Here is a 25,439-nt window from a genome sequence, read left to right as displayed (position 1 = left end):
CAAAGGCTCCTGGGAGACCCCTTTGCCTGCCCTCTGTGCAGCTCATCACACAGGCTGTTCAAGGATTCATTTGCTGCTCCAGGCAGGGTCTCCAGGGATCAGTGAGGAGACCTAATGCGCAGAGCAGGTGGGAGAGCAGCAGGACAGTGGGATGCGAGCCCCCAGGGAGCCTGCTGGGGCCAGCATGACGCTCCCTCCCTGGCACTGGCTCCATCGTTCTTTCTAGATTAAAAGGCTGAGAGTGGCCAGGGAACCAAGGCCATCACTCAAGACCTCAGTCCAGGAGCTCAGAGCTCAGTCTGCCCTTCCCAGGCTTGCGGCCACCCACTCCAAACAACACTGACAATTTCAAAGAGGGGAGGGCAGGTCCCAGAAGAAAAGTAGCCATGGGGACTTGTTGGTCCAGCTTCCGTAATGGGATTTTATACTCCTAAAAATCTCATCAAAAACCAAATATCTCACATCACCAGACCCTGCATTTTGGCTATGATATCCCCTTAAACAATTTATCCTCGCCATTTCATTTATACCCAAAATATATTGACGTCAGACACTTGGGAAAAACTATGTTTCAAACAACAGGTATTTTCATTTAGTTACCAAAGAACCGACCACAATGGAGTTCACGTAGGCTGCTCGTTTATTAGCACTGGTGATGCAACATGACTGTTTCCAGTGAAGACGCTGGGCGGTGTGGATCTGGCGGAGCAAGGTGAGGCCCAGACGGGTGAGAGGTGAGCTCCTCTATTTCTTCCACTCGTCCTTGTCGTAGTCCCACTTGGCTGAGAAGCCCTGAATCGGGCTGACCTTCATGTCGAGCATCCTCTTGGTCTGCTTGGCCACCCAATCGTCTTCAAAGGTGTGCGGGATGGGGCCGTACACTAAAGCCCAAAACAATTTCATGAGACAACACTGTCTTGACGAGTCGTTTCTAAGCCCACGGGTCATTCGGGTCAGGTGTTCCCCAACACAACACACTGGCCGCCAGGCTAGTGAAGTCACCTGCCACTCCACACCAACACCAAAACACACACAGGCTTCGAATTCTGGGCACTGATAACGCCTGGTATTATTCCTTTGTGGATAAAAGATTAGCAATAAAATACAAACTAGGAGCAGAAAGTCTCCTCCGTAGGATGCAGACAATGGAGTCTACCGGCTAGCACAGGGCACAAACAGAGCCAAAAGTGACTAGACTAGTGAGATCAAATACATAGGTATGAGTAACCCATGTCCACAGCAGACCAGAAGTACAAGATTATCGCTGTTTGGAATGGGAAAAACCCATTCTACCTGGACACGAAGAACCCAGCGAGGCAGCACGGAATGAGCGGACAACCCCGACACTGTCTAAGCAGAAACTGTGAGGTCTGAAGACCTAAGACTCTGCTTACCGAGATGCAGTCCCCATACAACTGAAATAGCCCTTCGATGAAAATCCATGCCCTTTTCCTTGATCAAACCTTCACTACACCACCTTTTGACAATTGTGTGGTGAGCCAATAAAGCACCACAGAAAGGTGGTGTGCCATACAAAGTAGGGAAGTCATTCACTACAGAGCACAGCTTGCCATGAATAAGTCAGAGTCTGGCTTACACTTCCATTAACATGAGCTGGTTTCTCAAAGCTAGCGAACAATCCTGGAATAGATCTCAGAATGGAGGTGCCTGTCGTGTGCACAGGCGCCCACAGTCCACTCACCGGCCCTGGCCCCAATCCAGGTCTTGTGTGGTTGCAACCCGAGACTCCAGGCCTACAGCCCCTCTCCACTCACCATAGTGCTTCTCCCAAATCAGAATGAGGGCAGTGAAGCCGATGAAGAACATGGCGGTGCCCACAACCGTCTTCCATTCATTCGTGCTCCTGTTCATTTCAGCAAAGCTCTCGTTGAACTTCATGCGGTACACTGGAAAGAGAGCACAGGCATTTGTGGGAATGAGGGCAGCTGCGCCCCTCCTTGCAGGGCTCCCCTATTTCTCCAACATAGCCAAGAGACAAAGCGTGCATGCACGTGCTCACACACGGGTACAAGGCATGATGAAGGGAAGAAAATGCACGGAGTCTACTTTGGGCATAAAAAACATCGACTTCTTTCTTCTTTAGGTTACAGCGTAGGATCTGCAAAATCCCGTAACTTTCACTCCCCTTTCCCAACTGACAGCATTTTGCTGTGCTGACGTTCCATCAGTAAGTTACAGTGAACCCAGTCCTACTCAGCAGAGGTGCCAAGAAGCTGCATCCACACACTCCACAGCCGACTGACCCCTACCTCGCTGCTCTGTGTCCACGTCCATGCTCCCCCCTGGAGACCAAAGCCCCCTGAGCACAGACACAGAGGCCTGAGCAGAGGCGCAGCCAGCCCAAAGAGCCAGGGCCCTGGATCAACCCCGCACCACAGGACACAGCACACTGGGCCTCCCAAGCACGCTGGTCTCAGGGCAGCACCCTCCATCTCGCAGCCCAGAGACCAGTCAAAATTCTCTCACACAGTTTGCCAATATTCCTGCTTCAATACCCACATTCAACTTTCTCATCAATGGAGAGGCTGCTCCAGGGAGCCTTCTCCTTCTCTTTCAAGGCCTTCTGGCTAGCAGAGAGGTTCTTGACGTGGGCCACGTCGGGCAGGGGATAGTCACGCCGGTCGACGTAAGTCGGGAGAGCATAGTCTTCACTCTTCACGACGCTTCCTACAAAACACAGTGGACAAACATCTGAATATTCACATAGGTTCGGAGTTACAAAGCAAACTGAGTACAGGCCCGTACAGCCTGAAGACCTCAGTCATCCTGGCGAGCTGCAGCCGCGTTTCAAGCAGCTCAGGGACTGTCGTGCGAAGGAGGGAGTGAGCAGGCCTGTCCCCCGTGGCCCGGACAGCAGAACGAGGGGTAACAGAAGCACTTCATCACGGCCAACACGCATCTTCCAGGGCAGCTGTCCACAGAGGCAGCATCGTCTGTGGCTAACAGTGCCACACAGAGGGCACACGGTCGGCTCCCAAGACGCCTACTGGACTCAATGGGGGCCCTTCTGTAAGACTCACACTAAGAACGAGAAGTAAAAACAACAGAAAACTCATAAAAGAACGAGTGTTTAAAGGTCAGAAACCGAGACATATGGCACTGTCATTAGAATAAAAACACATAACCTGTGTCCATGAGAGGCTGGAAGCAACGGGCTCCACAGATGTATCATAGAATCACTCATTCACAAGTCCGAGGTTACTGAGCACCTACCACCTGCTGGTCGCGGCTCTAGACATGAGATCAGGGAACAAAGATCCCTGGTGCAGACATGCTAGAAGCGGGACACACACATGGGAGTCAGGGGTCGCAGAGCGAGGGCTCAAGAAAGAGAAGAGGTGGAGCAGAGGAAGAGAATCGGGGGCGGGTGCATATGCAGTGGGGAACAAGACCCAACACTCAGGGGAGTAAGGCAGCTCAACATGGAGTCGTGTACTTGGCGAGTCACCGAATACAGGGCTTGCTCTTTTTCTAAGAGCGTAAACTGTGTGTGTGTCCTTATACGTACATGTAACTGAACACACAAAATTCCTGGCAGGGTAAAGCCCAATAGTTGTCAGTGGGGAGAGGACAAAATGGGGATTTCTGATCACAGAGACAGAAATTTCAGTGCCTTAAGAGAAGCACGTATTTGGGTATTACTCAAGGAAAGAGAAAAACAGTTCAGAAAGCAGAAAAGAAAGGAATAGCTTTATTTTCATTTTGGGGTTTCCCTAAATAAAGCTACTGAAAGCTGCTTTTTCAATTCTATCCTACATCTGCAAGAAAATTTTGTGATCCAAACTGGTCTGGAAGTACGAAGTCCTGCAGAAACACTTCACTTCTATTAGCTTAGTACCAACGATTAAATTCTCCCAAATCATGTTAACAAAAGTAAAAAAATCATTTAACCTCAAAGTAGAATTTCTCTAAATGCTTAACTGTGCCATGTAAATGACCAGCATACTTACATATATTCGAGCTTTTCCCCAAAAAATTTAAGGTGAAAATGACCAGAATTACTTTCCAATTTTAAAATTCTAAAGTCCTATCAAAATGAGTGGACTAAAAAGAAGAGCTGTACACTAGCATGTTAATTACTAAAAACAGAGGCAAACTGGAGTAATGAGAACATTCTAAATCTGACTGTGGTGGTTAGGACACAACTCAGGGACTAAAGTGAAAACCACTCAAGTGCACACTTTCAATGGGTGAACGTCTGCTGTGTGAATTACATCTCAATAAAGTTATAAAAAGGCAAATACTCAGAACCCTGGAGCACCCGCAGCATAAAATTGCATGTTCTAGAACAAGAGTGGCCAATCTGCAGTCTCAGGGCTGCCAGAGCTCTTCAGTACTCTGGGCCTGGTCCTCCACACCCTGCAAAGACTAGCATACCAAGCATTCCTTTTAAAGGGAGGGAGGAAGAGAGAGACTTTCGCATCTCGTCATCTGTGTCCACAGCTGGCTTTCTCACGGAGCCTCTGCTGAGGAGGTCCAGGGGATGGGAGCTGCCCCCTCAGTCGGACATGTCACCACACAAGCATCCCAACTCCATGGTGGCCACCAGTAGTGCTCCACGGTGATTTCTATGTGGAACCGGTCTGTGTATTCAGGTACAACCTGCATGGCTAAAAGCTAAAAATAAGACTTGTTCAGCAGACTGTGGTGGTGGCCATCAGCCTACGGTGTGAAGACACAGGAATGGAGGAGGCTGGACATCAGCCCCACAGAGCTTGCACTCCAGAAGCAAAGGCAGCAATACACACAAACCGCAGTATGTCCCCGCTCCCAGCAATGACAAAACAGGGTGATGTAGGACAGGCAGCATCTTCACAGTGGGTGGCGAGGAAAGGCTGTCCTAAAGTAACGGCTGCATTGAGGCTGACGAGTAGGAGAAAGCTCCCACCCACAACCCCGGCACTGAGGCACAACAGCCCACTGCCTGCAAGGAACCGTACTGCTGGGGGTTGGGATGCTGAGCAACCCGGGGGGCTGGTTTGCCTATGTCGTTTGCCTGCTGGAATAAAGTGTGATGACATCAGAAGGGCTAGCTGCAGATCTTACCCGAGGCACAAGAAGCCACTCAAGGATTTCAAAAAGGAACAATTTTAATTTCCTCTGCCAAAACAATACCTAGGACTAACTTATGGCAATACCACCATAAGGAGAAAGAAGTTGGCTTTTTTTTTTTAAAGATTTTATTTTTTTTGATAGAGACACAGTGAGAGAGGGAACACAAGCAGGGGGAGTGGGAGAGGGAGAAGCAGGCTTCCCACCGCGCCCGACGAGGGCCTCGATGCCAGGACCCTGGGATATCATGACCTGAGCCGAAGGCAGACACTTAACGACTGAGGCACCCAGGCGCCCCAAAAGAAGTTGGCTTCTTATAAAAAACCAGAATGACCAAAGGGACACAAAGGAACTTTGTCGGGGGGGTGATGGAGATGTTGTAGGTTCTGACTGGTGTCACTGTTACACAACCATGGGAGCTTTTCAAAATCCACAGAACATTACACCTAGAAAGAATACATTTTACTTTCCACAAACTGCACCTCAAGCTAAACAAACGAAAAAGCTAAGAAAATATACAAACAAAGCCAAAATAGAAACAAAACAAAATCTGTCATAAATGACTTCCTAGGCTTCTAATGAAGAAGTGTTTCTTTCCATATGTACTAAACAAACTTTTATTACTTACTCATTTAAATAACAAATTATCTCAATAATACTCTTACTAAAATGATCTGTGTCAGGCACCTGGGTGGCTCAGTCGGTTAAGCGTCTGCCTTCGGCTCAGGTCATGATCCCAGGGTCCTGGGATTGAGCCCCACGTCGGGCTCCCTGCTGAGCGGGGAGTCTGCTTCTCTTTCTCTCTCTCGCTAACTCGCTCTCTCTCAAAATAGAGTAAAATGTTAAGAAATAAAATAAAATTATCTGCATCCACGTGTTATCCTGGGCAATGTAAGGAATAGAGGGAAATGTAAGACAACGGTATTAGCAACTCAAGGACACAATTTCAAGGAAAAATTCACACATAAAGCAGTTACTGATTATTGAGCCCCGAGATCTACGAACCTTGCTCTCCAAGTTCATTATCACTACTCAAGCCTTGCACCTGACCCCTAGCTAACACAACCTGCCACACAAATTTGCATTTTTGCCATAGCCGTCTGAATATAAAGTTAAACCTATGAGGTTAGAGGTGCCTGGGTGGCTCAGTCAACGAAGCGTCTGCCTTCAGCTCAGGTCATGATCCCCGTGTGCTGGGATCAAGCCCCACAGCCCGCTCCTCGCTCAGCAGGGAATCTGCTTCTCCCTCTGGCTCCTCTACCACTTGTGTGCATGCGTGTGCGCTCTCTCTCTCAAACATATAAATAAAATCTTAAAAAGAAAAAAAAGGAAGAAAGAAAAAGAAAAACCCTATGAGGTTAAACCTACAAATCCTTCAGCACAGTGAAGTCTCTCCTCCAGAAACCATTCCTGAACCCTAGGCCAGGCTAAATGCTTCTCCTCAGGGGCTGTCACTTACTCAAACACTGCCTTTATGTATCTGTCTCTCTCCTGATTGCAAAGGTCCTGTGGAAAGATTCCATCTTGTATTCTTTTTATTCTCAATGCCTAACAATATTTGGTACAAAGATGTGCAATAAATGCAAAACTAAACTTGCTATGTGCCAGGCACTGAACTAAGCTCTTTATAAGTATTTCAGGTGAGAAAACAGATTCCTGCATGTAAGTAGGTCGTCCAAGACAGAAATGAGATTAAACTCTGCTCAGGCTAGGAAGTCCAAGCTCCTTCCCTTCCATTGCCCCAATAATGTAAATGGTATTGAAGAATATTGGCTGAGTGTTTTTTTTGCGGGAAGAGAAGAAATCATTAAAGTCAAGTATGGTGGAGATCTCTTGAAAGGGGTGGAACTTGAACCTGAAAAAAGGGGGAAGGAAAGGAAAAAAGAGGAAAGAAATAGCATAAACAAAGATCCAGACTGGTATTCGATATGATTTATAAATATTCTGTAATCTAGAAGCGTGCCCTGTTAAAATATTTTTACCCCCCCAAAAGTCCCACAACAGCAGAATCAGGATCTCAGCCACCTTAGGCCATCTGTGTTTGACACTGCAGGACGAGGGCTTACACATAGTGGGAGCAAAAAGAAAGAAAAGTTACACTTACCATGTGCTCGTACACACACTGAGGTGGAAACTGCTCGCTTGCCAATTAGGCTAAACACTCTGATAGCCAACATTCTGAAAGATAAAAACGTACACCCTCTCCATGAATGAGGGCAAACATCTATTAGGAATTCCAGTGCATTTTACTTTTTTTGTTTTCTTCCCCCCAGCATAGATGATCCCTTCTTCCTTACTGACTCTAATTCACAACATAACCTAAGATGAGGTTTTTCATAGTAGTCAACATGTTTTTACAGGGCTTCATTATAAACCAAATGCCGTAACATATACACACTACAGGAAATTAGTAAAAAACTGGCTTTCTTAAAAAAACAAGGAGAAGCAGTTTTCCTAAGACTGAAAAAGCTAGAAACCCTACAGCGCTGAGCTGCCATGATAGCTCCACTGTTTGGCAGAAAAGAATAAACAGCTCAAAGGGACCAGCATGCACTGCACGCAATTGAGTATTTGATTAAAAACCTAGTATGTGCGTAGGATAGGAAGGGAAAGGCAGGCAGAAAGGCTGCAAATATGGCCTGGTCCACTTCCAGTCCCTGCGGACAACGTATGACCTGGATGACCCACCTCTCACCTGGGCCCTTCCAGCTTCGGGCCCTTTTCCCCTAGCTCCCCCTGCTTTAAAACTGGCCCTTTCAGGGGGCTGTTGACGAAAAGGACTCCTAACGCATTAGGAAAATACCCGCTTTGAGAGAGAATAAACAGAAGCATGACGTCAAGGCTGAATTTTAGCTCGCACCCCGCGTCTTCTCTCCCCGGGCCTGGCCCGCGCGTGGGCGGACGCTGGGCGGCTTCTGTGATGAAAGGCGGAGCACCTCTCCCGCAGCCCCGTTAAACCGGGGACGGTCGCGCAAGCCGTGGCTGAAGGGCTGCGGGCCCAGGCGGCAGCGCGGACCCCGGGCCGCGCCCTCGGCCAGCGGGCGCTCCAAGGTCAGAGCTCGAACCCAGCTCGCGGCCGCGGCGGCGCAGATGGAGCCGGGCCGGATGCTGCGGGGCGGCACACAGGCCGCGACCCGGCGGCGGCCTCCGAGCCCCGAGCCCCCGCCAGCCGGCCTCAATGTCACCGGACTCCGAGGCCCAACCACCGCTCCCTCCTGGCGCCCGGGGGCCGAGCCGCGAGCACACTCGCCCGCTGCCTCCGGGCCCCTGGCCCTCCCCGGCCCCGCGGCGACGGCCGCCTGCAGCCCGCCGACCGCTCACCTGCCGCTGCCACCCGCCGCTGCCCGCCGCGACCGCCACGACCGCCCTCTGTGCCCCGGTTGCCCGCGACCGGAAGAGACCGAGGGCGCACGCGGAGCACCACGGGATCGAGGAGGACCCGGCGGCGCCGGAGGTCACCCAAACGGAAGCGGGGAAGCGCCGCGAGCGTCGTAAAAGGCCGAGCCGGACCGCTTTACGGCGGCGCCGAGAGACCGCTTTACGGCGGCGCGCGGCCAGAAGCGCGAGTGGAGAGTGAGGCTGGCGCGTCGGCTTCTCCCAAGCGGGAGTCGGTGTGTGAGGAGCCCCGTCCGTAGCCGGGCCGGGCCTCTGCGGACCTCCACCGGCCGCAGGGCCGCGCCGGGCGGCCGCCGCCTCGTCCCGGTTCTCCGCTGAGGCGCGCGCGGCCGGGCGGGGATCCAGGCCTCAGCCGGCGCCAGGGCCTCCCGGGCCCTGCGGGGCTCAGCATGCCCGGGGTGAAGCTCACCACCCAGGCTTACTGCAAGATGGTGCTGCACGGCGCCAAGTACCCCCACTGCGCCGTCAACGGACTGCTGGTGGCCGAGAAGCAGAAACCGCGCAAGGAGCACCTGCCCCTGGGCGGCCCGGGCGCCCACCACACCCTCTTCGTGGACTGTATCCCCCTTTTCCACGGCACCCTGGCCCTCGCCCCCATGCTGGAGGTGGCCCTTACCCTGGTAAGCGCGGGAAGAGCGGCCTCCCCTCCCCTCGGAGTCTGCGGGTGAGGAGATCGTCTTCGGGGCCGTCCCACTGGACGCCCCCCCCCCCCCACGGTCGCCGGTCGCCGGCGACTGCCTGCAGGGCTTCCAGCTGACCTGGAACCTAGTACCCCGCGGGCGCACGGGGAGCGCTCCGCACGGGGCAGCTGGTGGAGCAGCAGCCGTGGCGGGCGCTCTTAGGGACGCGTTAGGTGGCGAGTCCAGTTCACTTCCTCGAGCCCGTAGGCTTTTTGGAAACGAGCCGCCGCTAACGGGGGCCGTGGCTCCGCAGAGTTTCTGTCGGGGATTTGGATGTGTTGGGACTTAGACGCCGGAGCTTGGTTCCCGCGCACCGTCACCGAGCACATACCTTGTGTGCCGCGAGTGTAGACGCTGTGGTTCTGGGTACCTTAGTACTCCGCACCCCCAGAGTCGAGACACGTTTAGGAGGGTAGCGGTGGCTTGGCGGGCGCTCGTCCCCTTGAATGTGCGTGGGCACTGCGTAAGGAGAGTGGCCTCGTCCTCAGTAATGACTTCGCTACCCTGCGCCCTTGGGTTTGTTTACTTATTTAAGTAAGCTCTCTGCCCACCGTGGGGCTCGAACTCGGCTCCGCGAGATCAAGAGTCGCGCGCTCCGCCGACTGAGCCAGCCGGGCTCCCCCTAGAATGCACCCAGGCTTTCACACTCGAAGGACTCCCTGTGACATTAGAAAGACCTTTTAGCCACCGCTCTGAGGTGACTACCACTGCTTTATTGCAGTGCGGCAGGGGAGAGCTTTAGCATACAGATCAGCTGGCTGGTGACGGAGTTCCAGGCAGTGGCTTCTGGGTGTTGATCAGTGGAGGAAAAGAGAAGACTTGTAAGTTCCACCGAGTTGTTAAAACCTCAGGGGAACATAACCTGTAACCTCAGAGCTGTCTCAGTGCCTGAGTTGAGATACTGTTCACTTTTCACTTAAGTATAACCCTAAAAAAAGCTACTTAGTTCATAGAGAAAGTAGTAAGTTTGAGGTGTAGGTAGAGATCCTTTGTCTATATTTCACACCAAGCAAAAGGAACCCGTTTCATAATTCACCTAATTATGACGCCCATGTAAGCAGGAAGTACCCCTGGGCAGACGGTCCTGCCCTAAGGTTACAGGGCACATCTTTGAGTGCCTGTTAAACTGAGCCATTTTATGATTTTCATCATATCATCTCTGGAGCAGAGATGGGTAGGATGTAGATACTTGGAAAATCAATCATTTTAGCTCTTGAAGAAATGTGCTGTCGGTACCAAGTCCTCACTGGGGTGTGCATGTGTATGTTTTGATGCAAGTCTTTTCATCCATCTGCCTTAATTATTCTGTTCTCAGGGGAATTGCAGGGTGATTGGATATGTGAAGTGCAGTCACTTGCAGGGAACTAGATTTACCAGGAGCATTAATGCAGGATTATTCAGTTTTCCAACAGTGTGCCAGGTCTGTGCTGGGAGAGGGCTGTGGCTGTGGATCCCAACACCTGCTTAGCACTTGAACTTGCAGGAAGCAGAAAGTACAATACCAAAGAATAAATGCTATATGTGGGCTTAAGCAAAATGGTGAGAGGTCCATAGCTAACGCAGGCTTCCAGAGTGGGGGAAGGCAGGCAGCCTGGAGAAGTGGGGGTGCAAAGGAGTGACACCGTGGGCCAGCCATAGTGATAGGGGGTGGGGAGGGGGGAGGTGAAGGGGGAGCATTCAAGACAAAGGGACCAGTGTGTGCAAAGACCAGGAGGAAATGGGGGAGGGGGAGCTAGAGTGTAAAGGGACCAGGGGCAGAGGTGATCAGTGGACAGACTTCATCGTACAGCAACTTGCAGATCACACAAAGAAGCTGGGGCACCGTCATGAGGACAAAGGGAAGCCACTGGAGGAGAGTTGCACAGTTGGATTTGCGTCTCAGTGATCGCTCCAGCCTGCAGCAAGGAGACAGAGTGCATACAAGACCGGAGGCAGAGAGGTGGCCTACACTGAGTGCAGTGAGGATGCAGAGGAGAGAGAGAAACGGGAAGAATCCACAAGACTCGGTGATTAATCATTATGTGGCGAGAGGGAGAAGGAAACAAGGGAGACGCCTCGGTGTCTGATTTATGGATTGGACGACAGTGGTACCATTTATTGAGGGAAAATGAAGATGAACTAGTGTTGAATGTTGAAAAGTGGGTCTGGAGTGGAGAAGATGGATGGGATGGAGACGTAGATTGAGAATCGGTAGCTTCTCAATGACTGTTGAAGCAGGGAGAGCAGGCCATATTGGCAGGGCAGCATGTGGGATGAGGAGGGAGCTATGGACAGACCCTGAGAACTTCTACAGGGTGGATAAAGAAGAGAGTCGGGCAGGCTAGCTGAGGAATAGCCAGAGGGAGAGGTGTGTTGCATTAAATCCATTTAAAATCCTGTCAGAAATATCTAAGCATCTTAAAGACAAACTTGAATCTCAGTTGGAATTGTTGAAGTATTATTAGCACTCCTCATTCTTAAGTAGACTTTACAGAATTAAAGTGTTATGTTACTATTGTAGATATAAATGCAGTACTTGAGGGAATTAAACATAAGAACTATATAAACAACTGCCCTGGAGCAGAGCTGCCTCCCAAACCATTCACTAGGGAGGGAAGATGCCCAGAGGAGACCTTGACTCTTTTTTTTTTTTTAAGATTTTATTTATTTATTCATGAGAAAGAGAGAGAGAGGCAGAGGCAGAGGGAGAAGCAGGCTCCCTGCCGAGCAGGGAGCCCGGATGTGGGACTCGATTCCAGGACCCTGGGATCATGACCTGAGCTGAAGGCAGACGCTTAACCGACTGAGCCACCCAGGCGTCCTGAGACCTTGACTCTTAAAATGGCCCACTGCGATCATCCTTTAAGAGGGAGAGGGGCACTGCATGAGGCCCTGTTTTGGTCTTGCTCTCCTGTATCACTGCACTCTGCCCTCACTCTCGGCTTGCAGCACTTCCCCAGACATGCCCATCAGTGTTTGAGGCTCCCATCCTGCAAAGTTAAGTCTAAACTAGATTCTGTGCAACTTTTTTTTTTTTTTTAAGTAGGCTCCACACCCAGCGTGGAGCCCAACTCAGAGCTTGAACTCACAATCCTGAGATCAAGACCTGAGCTGGGATGAAGAGTCAGATACTTAACCGACTGAGCCACCCAGGCACCCACATCTTGAAAAATTTTTATTACATTTAAGGTATTTATGTTTGTGCCATTCAGCTTTTGACTTAGCAACTTTATAACCTGAAGGCAATGATCTCAGCATATCGGCCATAGTTTATCAAAATATCAGCTATGGTAGATGTGATTTTACTAAGGCTTCTAAATCCATGAAACTGTATAAATGAGGCTTTATTCTCGTGGCTTTTTTCTCTTCAGGGAGTTTCATATTGTAGTTATTTTTAGTAAGTGGGAAAGACTGACTTGATATGCAGTCCATCAAAGGGCAGCATCAGATTCCTTTGAAAAGCTTTTCATTATAATTTTCCATTTAAAAAAAAATCCTTGCATTTCTGGGTGCGTTTTGTTTTGTTTTTTAAGTACTTACGCCTATTATTTATCCTAATAACCATAGGTAGTGACGTAGGTAGTGACAGAATTATTTCTAATAGCAAAAACCTATAAAATGTTAGCAGGAAAATTAGCATAGATCTGCTGTTTCTGTAATCCCTTTTTGTCCTTTTCCCCTCATTGATTTCCTGGTTCTGTGGAGCAGCTTCTGATTACATTCTGCTGAGATGACTTTCTTATTTGCCGATTGGTCTCATCACCTTGATTTCAGCCCAGAATTCTTTCTGCTGCGTCCATGTGTGCCTTCTCTGTGCACATTTGCATGGGCTACTGTCCTCTAGTGCTTTCCTAAGCCCCTACTTATTCTGTCCCGTGTTATCTCCAGAACGTTGATGTGCTAGCTTGGAAGAGGGAGACAGCTGCTCTGGTCCTCTTTTCGGTTCTCCCCACTGAATTTCACCCTCTCCCCATCCCATTTACCTCCAGAGCTCTTCTTTCATGGCTCCAGCTCCTTCCCGTTCCATAGAAAAACCAGCATCCCACTTGAGAAGGAGCTTTTCTTCTCAGTGAGTCTAGCAAGCCCTCTCCTTAGGCTCCCAAGGCCTGCTTGTTGCTACAGAGAGCAAGGCTTACAGACACCCTCAGCTTTTAAGTGGCAAGTGTGGGAGTGCCACCCTCCTCAGAATGGCTCTTATCAGTTCTCTCTTACGGGCTTTGTGGCGATGGCGTAGTCACAGGAGGTAGGTAATAGTGCTTTGGAAAATGTGTAGTGTCACACATGCAAATGCCGGCAAGTGCGGAGAGAAGCTGGTTTCTTTGTGCAGAGCTGAACTGGGAATGAACAAGTAGGGCCTGGTGCCTTTAGTAGTTCTCCTGTGTGTCTGAGATGGAACGAGCCAGAAAGGCATCGGACAGAGGGTGGCAGGCTTATACACGGTAAAAGTGTCCTCCTTCCCCTGTGAAAGGTAGAAGAAACCACGAAGCACATGTGAAATTTGGACTCTGTATGCAGAGTCCGTTGTACTAAGTTGACATCAGGTTTCAGAGTGCTGTCCTGAACTGTGGTCTTTGCTTGGATTGTTCACAGGATGTGTGGCGGGAGAGCAGGGAAGATGGAAAATGGATTTGCAGAGAACAAAGGTCAGACAGCTGCTCAGTTCTTTTGCCTTGACCTGTCCCACTTGAGCACAAATTGACTTAACTGAGCAAGCTGCCTCTTAAATCCACTAAAGCTTTTCATCAATGAGCCATTTGGGCTTTCTGCAGGATTCTGAAGCCCCTCAAGACCTGCCCACCCCGTCCTTGCCTCCCCCACTCTCTCTTCTCACTCTCTGCTCACCAGCTTGGACCACCCTCCAGGTCACTCTCACCCGATGAGGTCTGGCTCCATTTTTGAAACCGTCAAAGAAAATGCTTCCATCTTACTAAAAACTTGTTCACCCGACCTCTGTGGGCTCTGGTGCCTGGTGGGAGCCCTTAGTCAGTTCTACATCCACCCTTTTGTGTTTTCCATTTTTAAGTTGTATGTTTATCTGGACAGCTGTGGACAGGCTGTACCGCCCATCATAAGCATCCTTACGAGAGCACCTGGGTGGCTCAGTCAGTTGAACGTCTCACTCTTGGTTTCGGCCCAGATCATGATCTCACAGGTTGTGGGATCAAGCCCCACAGTTCCCTCCTCCACGGGGAGTCTGGTTGGGGATTCTCTCCCTCTGCCCCCCCACTACTCACGCCACTCGCTCGCTCGCTCTCTCTCTCTCTCTCTCTCAAATAAATAAATAAATCTTAAAAAAAAAAAGGCATCCTTACAGTTAACTTGGTTTTCCTTGTTTGAATCATTCAAAAGTTTTAAAACCAAGCCAGAGCTGTTATGACCTGGTTTGCTTTTGGGGCGGTCTCTTCAGAGAGTTCTACTAGAAGTTCAAGGTCATGACACTGTTTTTCTCCTGGAATTGGTTAGGCCCTTATGTTTGTCACAAGAATCACCTTCACGTCAGGTACTTTCTGTGCTCCCTGAGCACAGATGCAGGGTGACACCATGTGCATCTGCTGAGGGACAAGTCTTGAACTGTTGCCTCCAGCCCAGGAAGGGATCTGGAAGAGCTTGGAGTGCTCACTAAAGACAGCTCCTGGAGTGGTCAGAACAGCAGCAGCATCAAATAATAATCCTTATATTAAATGTAGCTGCGGTCAGCCAAAAATGGTCCCCCAACACGTCCGCATCCTAATGCTCAGAACCCATGACTGCGTGACCTCACGTAAAGTCAAAGGGACCTTATGTAAGGTCAAGGCAAAGGGACTTGGCAGATGAGATTAAGATAAGGATCTTGAGGTGGGGAGATGAACCTGGATTATCTGATGAGCCCCTGTAATCACAAGGTTCTTAGAAGGAGATAGGAAAGGCGGGGTCAGAGAGAGGAAATGTAACAACAGAAGTAGAGGTCAGAGTGATGCGGCCACCAGTCAAGGAATGTGGGTGACCTCTAGATGGTGGACGAGACAAGGAACAGATTTTCCCCTAAGAGCTTCCAGAAGGAATCGGCCCTGCTGACTCATTTATTTATTTATTTTAAAGATTTTGTTTATTTGAGAGCGAGCACAGAGGAGGAAGCAGGCTCCCCGCTGAGCAGAGAGCCCCATGCAGGGCTCGATACCAGGACCCTGAGATCAGGACCTGAAATGAAGGCAGACACACTTAACAGACTGAGCCACCCAGGCGCCCTTATGCTGACGCATTTTAGAACTTCTCTTTGGTTTCGACTTGATAAAAGGACAAGCCTCACCAGAGAGCCAGGAGAGGGACGCCCAAGTGGTCAGTGAGGACACACTCGAGAGGCTGGTCTCTGAGTAGAAGCAAAGGCTGAGAGGGCTGTGCTGAAGGGGAGGCTGATCTGTGGGTTTGAGGTCAGGGAATGGGGCAGATGCCAGATTGTAGAGCTAGGTCATGCCCTTTGGTGCTACAAAGAAGCAGGTTTAGAGGAAAAGGAAAGAAATTGCCACTGTAAGCAGCAACAGAAAGTTTCTGGAACCTTCCATTCCTTTAAGAGGTGATAGAAGCAAAATGTAAGTGATTTGGGAGTAATTTGTAGCAAAGTTACAGTGAAAAGAGCCATTGTAAATATTTTGGAGACATAGCCGTAATCTTTTGGGTGGATGACCAAAACATCTAATTGGTTCAATGAGCCTTGTTTTTGACCCAATATGGTAATTTGTGAGCTCTTGGGAGGCCAGAATTATTATTCTGATCCTTGTGCAAGCCAGGGAACCTTGGACTGTAACCTTCTTGTGAAGTCTGCTTTTAGTCATAGGGGAAACTGCCTGAGCCCTAAACCAGAATTCAAGAAAAAAAGCAATACAGCTATGTTTTTTTAAAAAGAAAAGAGTATTTTTAACTAATTTACTATGAAAAACAAGGATCAATTTTATTTCTTTTTCTGCAGACTAAGAATAGAATTTATTGCAGTATATTATTAAAATTCCTTTATGGCAAAACAGGATGACCTTTTGTTTTTTTTAATAATGGCATTAGACCTGCAGGAAGCCAAATCTGATGCGGGAAGAGTGGCATTATAAAACAGACAAAAATTTTGAGAGGGAATTGAGTGGGAGAGAGCGTGTGTGTGCACGTGTGTGTACACACCCCGGTGCCTGTTTACCCCATACACTGGCATGAAGTGTTTCTCATGGTTTGTTGCTACAAATACAGAAATTTAAATATAAAGAGACCGAGATCCCCATTCTGGTTCTGCTCCCTGGCTCCCCACAGTACTGCACCTGTACAGTGTGTGTGGGCACTGGGGCCCCTCTGAGGGTGAGGTCACACTCTCCTGTGTTTTCTGTGGCCTCCCACAAACCGTGGACAGCGAGCTGGTGTGATCTTTCTCCTGGGGAAGAGGGTTCAGGGATTATACTGTGTCTTGTCCCAGCATTTGGGGGGACAGGGTCGCCTGTGTTTATTGAGAGGTGACATTTAAGGGAAAATCATTCATCTTTTCTTCCCAATTTCTGTTTCTCTTTCAGATTGATTCATGGTGCAAAGATAATAGCTATGTGATTGCTGGTTATTATCAAGCTAATGAACGAGTCAAGGACGCCAGGTATGTCCGTGCAAAAACCCTGTGGTCTGAAAGATTGATCGTGGGACAATCTCTGATGTGCCTTTTGACTTCTGTCGTCTCTGTGAGAACAAAACCCCTCCTCGCCGTCTATGCTTGTTTATGGTGTTTGAGGGGAACTGTGGTGTGGGTAATGCCAAACAACAGAAATCCCAGCACTTAAATTAATTTGGGATTGTGTTTTATATCTTCTTTATTTTGCTTGAAGGGAGTTCATACAATGAAAGCAACAGGCAGAGGCCTCCGATTTCTGTCCCAGCTAGGAATGGCATAGGGCAGAGCATTAGGAAAGAATACTGTTCTCTTTGGAGACAAATAAAACAACTTTTAGATTTGGTGCCCTTAGGGTCTGATGGCTGTGGTGAAGATGTAATGCCGGCAGATTCCTTCATGTGGGCCTCTGGTTCTCATGGAGCAAAGCTGAGGACTTTGTTTTCTTTCTGCCTTTGTCTCAACAGAAAAACTGATGACACACTGGAGTTGGGATGATTTGAGGAGGGCTCATCAGTGGGTTGTTTCCTGAGGTCTGGGCAGTATGTACTCACAGAGGGTAGTGCTGTGACAGAAGGTGGTACCATCCCTGGGCCTGCAGGGAGGGAGGAGTACAGCAAAGAAGTCTGCCTCACAGGAAGCACTGCCTTTGGTTTAGGGACACGGCCGGCAGCCAGCCTGCTCTGTATGACCTGACGGGGAAAGCCCCAGAAGAGTCGCTCCCCTGCCCTCCGTGTGCTTCCCTCCAGACGGGATGTCTCCTGCGCGGCCCTTTCCTGCTCCCCTCACACTGTCAGACAGAACCAGCTGACTCCAGCGTCCAGGCCCTTGGGGGCTACAGGGGAGGATCCCAGACCAAAACGCCACCTGGAGTTATGTGCACTTGCCTGGCATAGGCCAGAGGGTGGGCTCAGTAGTGTTTTTGGAAATATCCAGTAAGCTGGTACTATTGACGAGGAACAAATGCCCCAGTCAGGACTCCGAGAGAGCCAGGGTAACTAGCGAAATGCTGGGCTCCAGGCGACCCCTGTTAAAGCCCCTGCTTGGACGACCACACACACGGCGTCTGTTCTCCCAGAACCCGCCACTTTTACCAACCTCACTCCTTCTAGGACCCCTTCTCCATTTGATTCCATCCACGTCCCACGCATGGATGACTCCACGGCTGCACGTCCATCTCTGATCCAGAGCCTATTCACAGGGCCCTTGTCGGTCTTGGTCTTTGTTACATGAAAGACTGTCCCTGGGCCAGGCTCTGCTGAGCAAAGGCTAGATGCACTTGGCCTTTGCCCTCAGGTTGCTGGATTGAACATGAAGGATATTGCCAGCTCAGGACTCTAGTGCCCGACTGGGGCCACGTGCCCTGAGGGTGGTGCAGAGGCTGTGACAGCAAGTGCAGTGAGGAACTCCTCCATTGGGACGACCAGAGAAGCCCTTGGGGAGGGGTGTCATTTGAATGCCCAGCAGTGGGAAGGGTCCTGTCAGGTGCACGTGTGGAGAGAAGGAGGGAAGAGCGTCGAAGAAGGGGCAGCGTGAGTTAGACCCTGGGTGGATTTTGGAACTTGACTTTGTAAGCAGTGGGGAGCTGTCCTTGGAAGGAGGGTCCCCTGAAGCGAGCAGTACTTTGCCACAGCTGCCTTGCAGAAAGGCAAGCAGACCAGGCGGGAGGTAATGGCACCAGTTTGTTGAGTGTAGATGCCTCCCTTTCCTCCCACCACACCCCAAATCCCCACCTCACATGGTTGCCCCAGATGTACATGCACGGCTCTCACCTGTGTGCCTCCTTTGGTTCACAGCTACTCAATCTTCCTGCCTCTTTTTGGACCTCATTCCAGCCCAGCCCAGAATTCTACCCAGACAGCATTTTCTTGCTGCTTGGAACTTCTAGACTTTCCTGCTTCCTTCACCTACTCTGCTCAGGAGGTTTTGCATTCCCCCATCAATGTCTACCTGCCTACTAACAGGCCCTTGTCAGGACTGTAGGAGAATTAAACATGAGCTGGGGAACAAGAGTGCCCAGTCACCCTTTTGAGTCCCTTCTGATGAGTCTCTGCTGAGATTGGGGATTCAGCCCTCCCGGTGTGTGTGCCATTGCTTTGTTAGGATTTACTGGCGTTGTCCTGTCTAACCCTCACAAGGACACCCAGGTGAAGAAAGTCTAGCCAGAGATGGTCACTGCACAAAGGCCACACACCTTGGAGGCTCAGAAGATGAAATTATGCTAATTTCCTTCTTTAATACTATTTGTACCTGGAAAACCTTCACTTCTCTCTTCTACCAGACTTAGCTAAAAATTTGCTCTTCTTTTAGAAATTTCAGCTGATTGGGACACCTGGGTGGCTCAGTCGGTTAAGTGTCTGCTTTTGGCTCAGATCATGATCCTGGAGTCCCAGGAGCAAGTCCCACATGAGGCTCCTTGCTCAGCGGGGAGCCTGCTTCTCCCTCTGCCTCTGCTCCCCCTGCTTGTGCGCTCTCTGACAAACAAATAGATAAAATCATATATATATACACACACACATACATACATGTATAGTCAGCTGATTATCAGTGTCTCACAGCATGAGCCTTAAAACCAGGTAGACTTGGATTCGAATCATAGGTGACTTACTGATTTACCTCTTGGGCCTCAGTGGTCCTATCTATAAAATGGTAGTAAAAGCTCATGCCTCAGAAATTGGTCTTGAAGACGAAGTGAAGCAACATACACCATGTTTAGCTTTGTGCTTGGTTCAAAGTGGAGGCTGGTACTGTTACTAGTCACATGATTACTTTTTTCAAAAAATAATCATTCAAACAAACTATTGGGATTACACCAAAATAAAAAGCTTTTACGTGGGGGGCGCCTGGGTGGCTCAGTCGTTAAGCGTCTGCCTTCGGCCCAGGTCATGATCCCAGGGTCCTGGGATCTAGCTCCACATTGGGCTCCCTGCTCAGTGGGAAGCCTGCTTCTCCTCCCACTCCCCCTGCATGTGTTCAATCTCTCTCTCTCTGTCAAAATAAATAAAATCTTTAAATAAATAAAAAGCTTTTTGCATGGCAAAGGAAACCATCGTCAAAACAAAAAGGCAGGCTAGTGAGTGGGAGAAGATACGTGCAAATGATATATCCCGTAAGGGGTCAATATCCAAAATATATGAAGAACTTATACAACTCAACACCCAAAAAAAGCAAACAATAAAAAGTGGACAGAGGACCTGAATAGACTTTTTTCCACACACATGGCACAGCAGACCGAAGAGGGAGGATGCTCAGCACCACTGATCATCAGGGAAATACCTATCAAAACCGCAATGAGATGTCATCTCACACCAATGGCTAGAATCAAAAACACGAGAAGTACCAAGCATGGGTGAGGACGTGGAGAAAAAAGAATCCTCTGCACTGTGGGAGTGCAAATTGGTACAACCTGTGTGGAAAGCAGTTTGGAGGTGCCCCAAAAAGTTAAAAATAAAAATACCATATGATCCACTAATTCCATTTTCAAAGAAAGTGAGAATGAAAACACTAATTAGAAAAGACATATGCACCTCTGTGTTTGTCGTAGCACTATTTATAACAGCCAAGACGTAGGAGCAGCCCCAGTGTCCGGCCGTGGATGAACGGACGTGGGAGACTTGGTGTGTATATACATAGACTAAGACTCGCCGTGAAACAGGAGATCCTGCCGTTTCTGACCACGTGGTGGGACCTACAGGTTATTAAGCTAAGGGAAGTCAGTCAGACAAGAGAAGAACCATATCATATGATTTCATTCATATGTGGAATCTAAAAAACAAACCAATTCTTGGGGTGCCTGGCTGGCTGGCTGTGTAATGTGCAATTGTAAGTTCAGGCCCCACGTTGGGTGTAGAGATTACTTAAAAGTAAAAGTATTTGAAATAGACATAAATTAAAAAAGCTCTTAACTACAGAGAACAAACTGGTGGTCGCCAGAGGCGAGGTGGGTGGGGGTGGGGGGAAAGGTGAAGGGGATTAAGAGGTATAAACTTCCATTATAAAAGTCCCAGGGATGAAAACTACAGCATAGGAAACATGGCTTAAATAAAAAAGATCAGTGAGTGTTTTATGTTATAAACAGAAATGTAGGGGCGCCTGGGTGGCTCAGTCGTTAAGCGTCTGCCTTCGGCTCAGGTCATGATCCCAGGGTCCTGGGATTGAGCCCCGCATCGGGCTCCCTGCTCCGCGGGAAGCCTGCTTCTCCCTCTCCCACTCCCCCTGCTTGTGTTCCCTCTCTCGCTGTCTCTGTGTCAAATAAATAAATAAAATCTTTAAAAGAAAAAAAAAATGTAAAGGGTGCCTGGGTGGCTCAGTCGTTAAGCGTCTGCCTTCGGCTCAGGTCATGATCCCGGGGTCCTGGGATCGAGCCCCGCATCGGGCTCCCTGCTCAGCAGGAAGTCTGCTTCTCCCTCCCTCTGCCCCTCACCCGCTTGTGCTCGCTCTCGCTCTCAAATAAATATTTTTTTAAAAAGTCACTGGCTACCATGATCATCTTAAATGTTAGGATGATAATTTTGTAAGTTTCTTTATGGCAGATACTTTATGCAAATGCTGGCTTCTTTTCCCTTTGCACCTAAGGTGTGAGTGAGCTAGGGACGTCAGTGTGTGTCATATTTCATGGATGAACAGGCAGGCCTCCGTGGTTCCAGTCCCATTCCTTGCCATTCGCCATCTGAGCCGTAGGACCTGCGCGCCTGCAGTTACACACTGTAACTCTGCTGTCCCTTACAGAGCTTTCATGGTGGCCTGGGGGACAGGAACCCCTGGGGCCCTTTCTCTTTGAAACTGCTTTGTTGTTTCATTTTTCCTAATCCTGCAGACTTGCAATCGGCACATCACTACAAATTCTCAATTTTGAACTTGAAAATAGAATAATTAGATAAAATAATTCATTTTCATAAAACATTATTAATTTGCCTTTTTTTTTTCAGCTCAGTCACAACATAATTGTATAGTGTGTTTCGTTAAGTAAACCCACAATTATCAGTGTGTTTTTATGGCCATTAAAATATACGTGGCTCAGTCCTTCAAAAAGCTGAGACTCTCATTGTGCTAGGAAGATAAGATGCTCAGAAAGACAGCTGCGTGCCAGGGGTTAGGTATTAAAGCACTCTAGAAATAAACAGGGTTTAGAGACGGGACAGATGGACCCCCTCTGAGGCAGTTTGGCAAGACCTCCCACAGAGGACGGTGTTTTCTGGGCCTTGAAGATGGGAAGTGACTCAGGAAGCAGATACCGATGTGGAAGGGTATCCCAAACCGGGGATGGTGTGAGTGAGGGGGAGGAGCATGTGAGGGAGACAGTCTGTAGACCGTTCCACTGAAATTAAAGACGCACAAAAGACTGCTCCCGTGAATAGGAACGGTAGCTAGGTCCACAAGGAGAAAGGCCTGGGTCGCCCAGGCTGAGAACAGTGGGCTGTTAGACCACAAGCAGTGGTGAGCAGCAGGGAACAGGATGGAAGTTTGATTTCAAGAAAATTGATTTGAAGACTTTTCAGGATACATGAAGTAAGAAGAGCCTAGAAATTGAGACCGGTACGGAAGCAGTTTTGGAAACCCAGGTGTGGAGTGGGTTAAACCCAGCGGATGGCAGGGTGAGCTGAGGAGGCGGAAGCAGGGAGCCCGTCTGCAGCACCTGTGAGGGACCAAAGAAGAGGAGCAAATCAGAGAACTAGAGCAGGCCAGCAGCCCGGACGCGGGAGGCTGCAGCAGGGTGGCCAGGGAGGGTGGGGGTGTGCAGCAGGCCTCCTGGGTGCGGACCCTTGAAGGGAAGGGAAGGGGCAGGCGCCAGATGGCACAGTGGTCACCAAGGCACAGGACTGTCAGCTTATGAAAGATTAAGATGGATTCAAGTTTTAAGAAACATGGTTGAAAGGAAAGAGGTTGGACAGGGGCTAGAGGGAACCAGTTAAATGTTTTTCCTGAGAAGGGAAAGACTGGCTCAGGTTTGGCACCAGAGCAGGGGCCACTGGGAGGAGAAAACATACAGGAGGCCCCCGAGAAAGAGGTGTGCACGGTGGGGCCTGTGGATACAAAGAGGCCTCTCTGCCTGAGATAGGATGGGAAAATAGCTGGGGGGTGGCACAGGGATGTGTGGGAGCCTCTCTAGTTCGCCTTAATGGACTTGAGGTAGCAAGTCATCATTTATCAAGGTTGGGAGGGGCCAGAGCCCGAGATAGAAGGCTGACAAGCATGGAGAAGATTTGGAATGGCCTAGGGATTTTCAAAATTAAAAGTCAAATGGCTCAACTGTCAGCAGCTAAGAGGTGGACGGAGTCCCTTTGCAAGTGTGCGATGGAGCGGGTGGCCCAAGAGGCATCTAGCCCGGAGCTCAGTGGGTGGGAGCATGCAGCGGGGATCTGCGGCCTCAAGGGGTGCTCTCCATGGGGTTCCAGGGAGTCTTTCTCTTTAGAAGATGCCTCTTCCCGAATGCACCGACCTGCTTTGCACCGTGCTCCCCGTTGCCCTTATGGCAGTCCCTATCCTTGGCACAAGTCCTCGCGGCCCCTGCGGTGACCCAGGGCCGTTCTAACAGGCAGGAGGAGCACGCAGGTTATTGGTGCCGCCCTTTGTAGCGGTGCTTGTCAGCCCTGCCGTAGGGAGACCACGCGGGACAGCCGAAGCTGGTTCGCAGTCAGCTCACTGCCGTGTCTTTTGCAGTCCAAACCAGGTCGCAGAAAAGGTGGCCTCCAGAATCGCCGAGGGCTTCAGCGATACGGCTCTCATCATGGTGAGTCCCTCTTGGGTGCTGTCGTGTTTTCTGTTGCCAAGCATTCTCTGGCTAATATGGAGCTTTGTCCCATGAGGGGTCTGTGCCGATGCTCCGGCAGGCCAGCGCTGCCCTCTGTGGTGTCCTCCCGGCTGCAGCCTCAGAGTTGCTGAATTGCAGGCGCAGGGTGAATGCCGCAGCACGCTCCACGTCCCCACGGCTGCGGGGGGAGGCTCCCGCTCAGCCGTTCTCAAAGTGGGGTTCTGTGCCAGCAGCATCAGCACCACTTGGGAACTTGTCAGAAGTGCAGATTCTCGGGTCCCAGCAGGCCGCTTTAATAAGCTTCCAGATGATTCTGACACACGCGTAAGTGAGAGCCACTGAATTAGCCAACAGCCCACAGGGAAGGAAGAAGTCAGGTAGACAGTAGCGAACATCAAAAGCCTTGTTACACAGGCTTAGTTCAGACAGAATTCTAACAGGGAGGGAAAAAGTAATATTCAGAAGCTCTGCTTTTGTGGAGTACTTAGCATTTATTCTGCATAACACACAGTTAACCTTAGACCACGCTTGAGGTATGATTGCATGCGTCGGATTTTCAGTGTCTGCACCACGGGGAGGTGCCTGAGGACTTCCAGAAACGTGCCAGCTGTCGGCTCTTTGTTAGCTCTGTTCACAAGTGCATCCTTTGTCTTGTGCGCAGGTAGACAACGCTAAGTTTACGATGGACTGCGTGGTGCCTACGATCCATGTGTACGAACACCATGAAAACCGATGGCGGTGCAGGGACCCACACTAGTGAGTGCCATGCGCTCGTGATGACCTGTGTGTAGTGCGCTGGGGGCTGTTCCCGGGCACCCAGCGCCCACTGGGAGGCTGGCCCCAGCCTTCTGTTTTTAAGTTAGCATATTCTCCAGGGCATTGTACAAATCTCATACAGAAATCATGCATGCTCCCCGGCTCCTGAGAGAGCCTGAGTATTACCCCTGGGTCGTCTGCCCCCCACCCCAGGGCACTGCTCTCAGGCGTTTGCTTTGGTCATTAATAATCACTCAGAAAGCATCCACCATCCCCCTCCAGCTTCTTCAGATCTTCATTTGGAGGGGGTCTCTTTCGGTTTTTAACCATGCTACATATTCTTCATGCACATCTCTGTGTGTTTGAAACTTGAGTGTCCGCTAGCATTCACAATTGTTTTCCTGTATACCACTGTGTGTGTGGCTGGTTTTCTGTTTCCTCTGTTGGAAAGCCAGTTTTCCGCTGAGAGGCTGATCTCTCCTGTTTCACCTCATAGTGATTACTGTGAAGACTGGCCAGAGGCCCAGAGGATCTCAGCATCACTCCTGGACAGCCGGTCCTACGAAACACTTGTGGATTTCGATAACCACCTGGATGACATTCGGAATGACTGGACAAACCCAGAGATCAATAAAGCTGTTCTGCATCTGTGCTAGGGAGAGGTTTTAGTGACTGGTCTCTGGGCGTTTCCACTACGCTGAAGAAGAAAGCTATTTTTAAATGTAAATAAGATCGCGTAGCCTGTGTGGAAAGCGGACAGTTAGCAGAGGTGGTTGTGCCCTGATAGGGCAGAGTGTCCCTCACCATCTTTTTAATGCAGAGTCTCTAGAAGAGGTGCACACTGTCCCACCTTACCATCCCTGTGGAGTCCTTCCCAGTTACATGTTGCTCTAATCCTCCAAATCAAAGCTGTTTCTGCTTGTCCAAGATTGTTCCTATTAAACAGTTTTAACTAACCTTTTATAATCTGGAGAGAATACTTTTTAAGGCTTATGAATTACCTTTAAAAGAAAAAAGCCCAGATCTTATACTTGCGTGGGAGTTTGTGAGTTTTCATCCTGTAGGGGTTCGTGTGGTCCGGGACCGGGCACGCGGCGTGCTGCTGTTTGGCGGTGGGAGGCTGGGGCTGTGAGCAGCGCTGCCCCGCCGGTCGGGCTCACGTAGCCGCGGTGACTACACAGTGGGAATAATGCCA

The 25,439-nt window shown here is 49.8% G+C and overlaps 2 protein-coding genes across 3 annotated transcripts; one reads left to right on the top strand and one right to left on the bottom strand.

The window, feature by feature from the left end:
* Positions 1 to 622: 622 nt before the first annotated feature.
* COX4I1 (cytochrome c oxidase subunit 4I1) lies at positions 623 to 8,538 on the bottom strand. Of its 2 annotated transcripts, none has more exons than XM_025860436.2 (5): positions 8,395 to 8,538; positions 7,178 to 7,251; positions 2,521 to 2,688; positions 1,776 to 1,907; positions 623 to 881 (listed from the first exon to the last, which is right to left on the bottom strand). In XM_025860436.2, exons 2-5 carry the CDS (start codon positions 7,248 to 7,250, stop codon positions 745 to 747), a joined length of 510 nt encoding a protein of 169 aa, XP_025716221.1. In that variant the 5' UTR covers position 7,251; positions 8,395 to 8,538; the 3' UTR covers positions 623 to 744. The 2 variants fall into 2 exon arrangements, with proteins under 2 accessions (XP_025716221.1, XP_073738473.1); XM_073882372.1 differs by lacking the exon at positions 623 to 881 and adding an exon at positions 950 to 1,075.
* Positions 8,539 to 8,636: 98 nt separating this feature from the next.
* On the top strand, positions 8,637 to 25,200 carry EMC8 (ER membrane protein complex subunit 8). The gene is made up of 5 exons (XM_025860435.2): positions 8,637 to 9,089; positions 16,652 to 16,728; positions 23,398 to 23,467; positions 24,150 to 24,244; positions 24,741 to 25,200. Exons 1-5 carry the CDS (start codon positions 8,859 to 8,861, stop codon positions 24,898 to 24,900), a joined length of 633 nt encoding a protein of 210 aa, XP_025716220.1. The 5' UTR covers positions 8,637 to 8,858; the 3' UTR covers positions 24,901 to 25,200.
* The last annotated feature ends 239 nt before the right edge of the window (positions 25,201 to 25,439 follow it).

The sequence above is a fragment of the Callorhinus ursinus genome, unplaced genomic scaffold, assembly GCF_003265705.2.
Source record: "Callorhinus ursinus isolate GAN/ISIS: 27379988/994484 unplaced genomic scaffold, GSC_fseal_2.0 scaffold46, whole genome shotgun sequence".
In the NCBI taxonomy this organism is placed as follows: Eukaryota; Metazoa; Chordata; class Mammalia; order Carnivora; family Otariidae; genus Callorhinus; species Callorhinus ursinus.
Note: the sequence above shows the minus strand (reverse complement) of the source record. Positions and strands in the feature narration are given on the sequence as shown.

Coding starts and splice junctions, on each gene's coding strand:
- COX4I1 (XM_025860436.2), bottom strand. CDS start 7,250: ATGTTGGCTATCAGAGTGTTTAGCCTAATTGGCAAGCGAGCAGTTTCC. Junction 2,689..7,177: donor AGTGTGTGTACGAGCACATG/GTAAGTGTAACT, acceptor TGTGTTTTGTAG/GAAGCGTCGTGAAGAGTGAA. Junction 1,908..2,520: donor CATTGATGAGAAAGTTGAAT/GTGGGTATTGAA, acceptor CTCTCTTTCCAG/TGTACCGCATGAAGTTCAAC.
- EMC8 (XM_025860435.2), top strand. CDS start 8,859: ATGCCCGGGGTGAAGCTCACCACCCAGGCTTACTGCAAGATGGTGCTG. Junction 16,729..23,397: donor GAACGAGTCAAGGACGCCAG/GTATGTCCGTGC, acceptor TGTCTTTTGCAG/TCCAAACCAGGTCGCAGAAA. Junction 23,468..24,149: donor GCGATACGGCTCTCATCATG/GTGAGTCCCTCT, acceptor TCTTGTGCGCAG/GTAGACAACGCTAAGTTTAC.